Source organism: Scylla paramamosain, chromosome 23 (assembly GCF_035594125.1).
Source record: "Scylla paramamosain isolate STU-SP2022 chromosome 23, ASM3559412v1, whole genome shotgun sequence".
Lineage (NCBI taxonomy): Eukaryota > Metazoa > Arthropoda > Malacostraca > Decapoda > Portunidae > Scylla > Scylla paramamosain.
Window position 1 is genome coordinate 2,197,986 of NC_087173.1, and position 7,500 is coordinate 2,205,485.

Consider the following 7,500-nt stretch of genomic DNA (forward strand, 5'->3'; position numbering starts at 1 on the left):
GAAAATAGTGCACGGTGGACACACGGAGACAGAGAGACCGAGAAAGAAGAGGTGGTGTTGTGTTGGATATAGAAATGATTAATGACAGACACAGTGAGGAAAAAGAAGAGTGATAGAAAAAGTACATAGTTGAAAGGAGAGATAAAGTAGATGGTACTGAAATATCACAAAAAAAAAAGTAACAAGAGATGAAGGGTACAAGTGAGTGAGAGGGTGAAAAAGAGAAGGAGGAAGAGGAGGAGGAGGAGGAGGAGGAGGAGGAGGAAGTGAGACAAGAAGTAGAACGAGATAGTCATTACTCATTACTAAACAAACATATGAGGTGGGAAAACCTGGGTAAATATAGAAGTAGAAGAAGAAAGAGAGAGAGAAAAAAAAGAGAGGGATGACTAGGAAAAGAAAAAAAATAAGAATAACAAAAACAAATAAGAATGAAACTAGAATCAGAATAACAACAAAAACAACATCACAACAACAATAACACACCATAATCAATAATACGAACAGTCACCTCCCCCTCCCTTCCCACTCTCTCTCTCTCTCTCAAAGACCAACACCCAAATCTAACAAAACCATCATCACACCAATTTACTCTTTGCCTTCCCCTCCTCACTCGTCAATTAACAACACGCAACGCGGTGCACGAGGACACGAATGCAGGTAGTGAAGTAGGCAGCGTGCCACGAGTGCTTGCAGACACTGGCTTGGGGTGGCTCAGTACAGAGTGTGCCAGTACTACGTAGGTTTAAGACATGAAGTGCGTGTGTTAGATGCGTGAGTCAGTGCCCTTAGGAAAAAAAAAAAAAGAAGAAAGTAAAAGAAATAGAAAGTAATGCAATTTGGTGGATAACTGAAGACCAGGAATGTAAAATACAAGGGTTTTGTGAGGTACGAGTAGAGAGGAGGACAATGGAACACAATGGAACGCAAAGGAAGGACAAACAGCAGATGATTCGTTATTGCTTCTGGCTCTTTGGGATGAGGCTCAGAATTCAGTGGAAGGGAAGTGACAAAGGATAGTAAAATTAAAGGGTTCCTGAGAGAGAGAGAGAGAGAGAGAGAGAGAGAGAGAGAGAGAGAGAGAGAGAGAGAGAGAGAGAGAGAGAGAGAGAGAGAGAGAGAGAGAGAGAGAGAGAGAGAGAGAGAGAGAGAGAGAGAGAGAGTAATACACACTTACGAATATATCAAACTTTTTTTCTGTTTCTCTATCTCCATCTCGAAAAATTATATATTATGTGATCTTATGAAGTCAACGGAGAAAATAAAGTACCTCTCTCAGAAATAATGGCTCAGAAATACTAACCATCGTCTACGTTCCTAAAATACCCACAAACCCACACGTGGTCACTGTATACGTCACATTTCCCACACCAGAATATACCCAACAAGAATACCCAAAGAAACGAATGAACGCCAGAATACCCGCTTTAGAAATACTACTAATAACTATCCACTTCCCTAAAATACCCACATACCCACACGCAGTCATTACATCGCACTTCCCACACCTAAAGATACGCACAAGAATACCCAGTGAAGTAAGAGATTGACACCAGAATACCCGCTTTGAAAAATACAAGTAATCATTAATCTCCCTTAAAATACCCACATACCCGCGCGTGGTCGTTGCGTCACTCTTCCCACAGCCCCTACAGATAAGTACAAGAATACTCCAAGAAGAAAAAGATGGACACTAGAATAACCACTTTAAAAATACTTCTCTTCTTGACGTCACTAGTTTTGGCGGGGCACTCAACTAGATGGTGCTGCTCCTCTGTCGCCCTGGACCTTCACTGCGGCCTAGAGAAATCTTTACGACCTCGAGAACTCTTCATGGCCTCAAGAACTCTTCATGGCCTCGAGAACTCTTTACGGCCTCGAGAACTCTTTACGGCCTTGAGAACTCTATAATTATAACCTCGAGAAATCATTAGGACCTCGAGAACTCTTTATGACCTCGAGAAATCTTTAGAGCCTCGAGAACTCGGCCCTGACTCAGCGTTCCCCAAAAGATTATTCTGTTTTTTAATCTTCCTTTTTTTTTTTTTTTTTCACTGTAACTGCGAGGACTCGTCTTGGCCTGTCACTGACGTAAGCGATACATGATACATGATGGTGAAATTATCTTCCAGAATTAATAAAAGCAGGTGTAGGAAAAGTTATTTACCTTATCATCAATGGGAAAACAAGAGCGAAAGTTATTTTTTGTCATTTCCAGTAAATGAAACTATTAAGACTGCAAAACATGTAGAAATTAAGTAAAAAATGTATAAAAATCCTCCAAAATTATTAAAAATAGGTACTGAACAAGTTACTTATCATCAATGGGAGAAAAAAACATTCGTAAGAACCTGATCAGTCACCACCGTGGCCTTTGAAAACAGTCCTGGGAAAGAAAACGGACAACCATGCGGCGCGTCCCTCAAATTGTGGAGGCGCGCAGGATGTCCATGCGCGCCCAGACTCAGACCAACACGTCCACCACCACCAGCACCGCCAGCACAGATGAGGAGCCGCAAATTGACTTTAACTTACTGGATCCCATCAAGCTGTCTCTCTGTCAGGAGCAAATGGCGGACCAGTAAGTCACCTCGTGTGTGTGTATGTGTATGTGTGTGTGTGTAATTGATTAGTAAGTCAAGCTGGTATGTCTGAGTTAGTCGAGTTGTATAATTTAGTTTTTTTTTTTTTTTTTGTTAGTCAGTTGTTTCGTACATTGGTTTTCTTTTTCGCTAGTCAGTTTAGCATAAGTTGCGGGACAAATGTTTTTTTTTAAGTTAGTTTAGTAAAGTTGACTTTCTGCGCATGTTTTGGTTGATAAGTTTGTTCGTTCGTGTGATTTTGTGTAGTAAGTTCTTTCTTTCTTTCTTTCTTCCTTTCTTTCTTTCTTTCTCCCCATCTTTTCTCCTTTTCTTATGTCTTCCGTTAATAAATCGCATGTTATATTATGTTCCTCTGCAATCAATAATTAAGTCGTTTCACCGTCAGTCAGTCAATCGGTAAGTCTCAGCAGTAAGCAAGCCAGTAAGTCCACCCCCAGTAACTTGCACGGCCAATGAACAAGTCACGTCTGCTCAGTAAAAGTCAGTGAGTAAATTCCTGCGACAGTGAGTCAATCCCAGCATCACTAAGTCGATTCGTGTCTTCGTCAGCGTTTGCCTTTCAAGGTCTCGTACGAATAACATGAGATAAAGAATGTGATACCTCCTTCACTAGCGACCAGCCCTTGGGAACTCCACGGGTGATCCAGCAACAGGAGAAGGAGGAGGAGGAGGAGGAGGAGGAGGAGGAGGAGGAGGAGGAGGAGGAGGAGCAGGAGGAGGAGGAGGAGGAGGAGGGACTCTTTCTGCAGAAGGCAACAGGCAGGGAGTTGGCAACCCTTATCGCGTGATGATGGAAAGGTGAGAGGTGAGAGGCGGGGAGGAGGAGGAGGAGGAGGAGGAGATGAAGGAAGCACCGTTTGAAAGAGGGGTAGATGGAGAGAGAGAGAGAGAGAGAGAGAGAGAGAGAGAGAGAGAGAGAGAGAGAGAGAGAGAGAGAGAGAGAGAGAGAGAGAGAGAGAGAGAGAGAGAGAGAGAGAGAGAGAGAGAGAGAGAGAGAGAGGGGGGAGGGAGTGACGCCCCCTGACTTATCACAGCAGACTGCAGTAACACATTAATTACCCCCAGGAAGAGAGAGAGAGAGAGAGAGAGAGAGAGAGAGAGAGAGAGAGAGAGAGAGAGAGAGAGAGAGAGAGAGAGAGAGAGAGAGAGAGGAGCAGGTGTGGGCAGATGTGGTAGAGGACAGAATGGTAACACCTCTTCCTCCACCACACCCCAACCTACACCCCTCCACCCAAGCCAACCACCCCTCCACCAACATCCTTCCATCCCCCATCCCTCCCCATCCACCCTTCCACCCCAACCAGCAGCCCAGTAAGGAAATAAAGACCTGTTTGAAGTCCCTAATGCAAACACACTTACTACCTCCATTATAACACCTTAGCTTGTCTCCCCATTAACCAGGCACCCCATTAATGCCTTATCAACTGCACCATAAGCACCACTACCAGCATCCCAACTAATAGGCCTTCAAAAACCGCCATTATACTTCCTAAGTCACCACTAACTACCAGAAATACAATTAAAACTATAATTAACACCCCTACCAGTACTCCAGACACTCCTGTTACCGTTCTCATCTCACCATTACTATCTTAACCTGACCAAAACCAGACCAACCCCAACATTAGTTACCCCGCTCGCACTTATCATAATTAACAACACCCGCCACCCTTATCTTCACCTCACTATCTTAACACCACCAGTAACACCCAAACCAACACCCCGGCCACACTTATATTCCTTCCCAACTCACCAAAACCGGAAAAAACGGAAGATCTCACCATCATCACCCCAAAAAACACCCCATCCATCGTGATCAACGGCCCTCACCCTTGTCACTATCCAGCACCTCCACTACTACCTTCCCCTACTCACCCCCACTCACTCCCGCCCGATAAGCCTATATGCGATGCCGTTCGTCACTGTTCAGACCGCCCACACTACCCCAGACTACCCCACACCCACCCCTGACCTCTCAACCCCACCTCCTCCTCACCCTCCACCCGCACCTCCCTCGCCTCCCCCGCCCCACTGGGTATGGACGCTTGCCAACTCATATTCGGCATGGCTAAGGCTGTGACGGGAGTGGTGTCGGTGGAAGCACTGCGAGGGGCGTCGTGGGGCATGGCGGGCCCTTGGCTAGTGGGGCGCATCCAACAGGCCCTCAGGAGGCGTCGTTTACGAAAGACCTTCACCCCAATGCGAAACCCAAGGATGCAGGACTCGAGGTAGGATGGCAGGATGGTGGGAGGAGGAAGAGTGTTAAGGATGGAATGAGTAGGATGTGTTCCGTGTTATTTGGGGTGCTGGGGGGCCTCGTGTGGTGATGTGGTGGGGTATGCTTCAGTTTAGCGTGCTTTCGAGGTTGTTCTGCTTCCAGTTAGCATGTTCTGGAGTGTTTTAGTGGTGCTAAGGCTACGTAAGATGTGTCTCGTGTTGTGAGGGGTGCTGGGGATTCGTGTGGTGCCCTGAAGTGAGGTATTGTTCAAGTTAGTGTGCTTTGGAGTGTGACCTGCTCCAGTTTAGCGTGTTTCGGAGTGATGGAGTGATGGAGTGTTGGGGTGACGCTACGAGCAGTAATGTATTTCAATCTAGCGTGTTCTGGAGTGTGATCTGCTCCAGTTTAGTGTGTTTTGGAGTATTTCCCTGTTGGTAGAGTGACGCTGAGAGTGCTGGTCGTTCAAAGTATTATAGCCCCGTGTATCCAAGGCGTGAGGTGGTCTAGAGGCTGGTGTGGCAATGCATATTAACCGGGCAGGGACATGAGGACGTGTGTCAGTAAGAAATGTCAGTAGGGAATGTACGGACGTCAGCATTTCTGGGTTATATGAGCGGTGGGAGTGTCTGGAGGAGGAACTGTAAAAATATCATTGTTTTGGGTGTTGGGAAGTGTGGGAGTGAGTATAAGGTTTTTTTTTTTTTTTTTGAGAGGGGAAAGGTGTGGGAGTGAGGTGCAAGTGAGGTCATTTGTGTATTTTGGGTGCTTGATGGGGACACGACGGTGGATGGAGGGGACAAAGAACTATCAGCGTTTTTATGGGGGAGTATAAAGGGAGGGAGACAGGGAGGGTTGGATAGAAGGTTGGATAGAGAGCGTTCAAATATATGAGAGGGCAAGGGATGAAACTGGTTGAGGGATGAAGATAAATCAGTGTTTTTGTGGGTATAAATGATGGCAGATAGAGAGGGTTGCATAGAAGGTTGCGTAGAGAGAGTTACTTAGGTGTGTTTGAAGGTGTATGAGAGAGCAAAGGGTAAAGAAGATGAGAGAATGAAGGTAAATCAGAACGACATGTAGTGATTGGAAGGGAGACCATTGTCCTTTTGAGAGGGGAATGAACGGGGACATGGGAAAGTTTGGAAGGGACAAGAGGTGGACAGAAACGGACACAAATCAGTACATTTCACTCGTGTGGAAGTGACATGGAGCTGAGCAGAAGTGTAGTACTATCATTACCACCATCCCTCTCATCACCATCATCTACCTGCAAAAAAAAAAGTTACTCATCTGAGCCAACTGAGAGAGAACCATTTAGAGAACCACTGCAGACGCGGGGATCATGACTAACAAGCTGGGAGGATGGTAAAGTCAGCCACACACCACGTTGGCGTTGGCTTTGGCTGTCTTGGCTCCAGAACACATCAACACATTAGGTCTGCTTTCTCCCAGTGGACCTTCCTTGTATGGTAACTCTCTATTTTGGCATCACTTCTATGGTAACTCTCCATTTTGGTATCACTTCTTTGGTAACTCTCCATTTTGGCATCACTTCTTTGGTAACTCTCCATTTTGGCATCACTTCTATGTTAACTCTCTATTTTCATATCACTTCTATGGTAACTATTTTAGCATCAGTTCACTCACCTCTTACCTTCACGACATAGAAGGAAAACAGCACAAGAAGGGACGCACAAGGGTACACAAACAGCAACACATAAGGCTGGATGAATGAAAGAAAAAAGGAGGGAGACAGAGATGTAAAGAAGACACAGTAGAGGAAAGGATAGGAGAAGAAGACCTATGCACACAAACATCAATACGTAAGACTGGGTGAGTGAGGGAGGGAGGGAAGGAAGGAGGGAGAGACATCAAGAAGACACAGTAGAGGAGAGGAGAGGAAAGGATAGGACACATGAACACAAAAATACATAAAAAGCAACACATGAGGTTCTGTGACTGAAGGAAGGGAGGGAGAGGCGTGAAGATGGACCTGACATGCTGTGGTGATGGGTGGATGTCAGGTAGCGGTAATGAGACGGTAATTATGGTGCTGTGCAGGTGTGTGGTGATGGATGCTGGGTACTGGGTGATGGGGGGAAGAAATACGGGTGTAGTTGCTTGTGTGTGGTGTGTGTGGTGATGGGTACTAGTGATGGGAGAAGAAATAGGGTGATGTGCGTGTTTTGAGGAGGTGGTGTTTGTAGGTGTGTGTGTGTGTGTGTGTGTGTGTGTGTGTGTGTGTGTGTGTGTGTGTGTGTGTGTGTGTGTGTGTGTGTGTGTGTGTGTGTGTGTGTGTGTGTGTGTGTGTGTGTGTGTGGAGAGAGGGAGGAATGTGGTTAGAATAATGAGTAAGTGAGGGAAATATAGATGTGTGTGTGTGTGTGTGTGTGTGTGTGTGTGTGTGTGTGTGTGTGTGTGTGTGTGTGTGTGTGTGTGTGTGTGTGTGTGTGTGTGTGTGTGTGTGTGTGTGTGTGTGTGTGTGTGTGTGTGTGTGTGTGTGTGTGTGTGTGTGTGTGTGTGTGTGTGTGTGTGAGAGAGAGAGAGAGAGAGAGAGAGAGAGAGAGAGAGAGAGAGAGAGAGAGAGAGAGAGAGAGAGAGAGAGAGAGAGAGAGAGAGAGAGAGAGAGAGAGAGAAAGGAGGGGTAGTGGTAATAGCAACTAAAAACATTCCTGCTTC

General features: G+C 45.9%; 1 protein-coding gene across 8 annotated transcripts in view; it reads left to right on the top strand.

The window, feature by feature from the left end:
• Positions 1 to 7,500, top strand: part of LOC135112004 (G protein-activated inward rectifier potassium channel 3-like) — an 81,299-nt gene that overhangs the window by 35,042 nt on the left and 38,757 nt on the right. For 2 of the 8 annotated variants that reach the window (XM_064025803.1, XM_064025802.1), the window contains exon 1: positions 3,735 to 4,831. The exons of 4 other annotated variants lie outside the window; for them this stretch is intronic. In XM_064025803.1, coding sequence (XP_063881873.1) covers positions 4,641 to 4,831 — 191 coding nt within the window. In that variant the 5' untranslated portion in view covers positions 3,735 to 4,640. Of the gene's footprint in view, positions 1 to 2,095; positions 2,582 to 3,733; positions 4,832 to 7,500 lie in introns of those variants that run through there. 2 more of the 8 variants (XM_064025804.1, XM_064025801.1) reach the window with 2 other exon arrangements.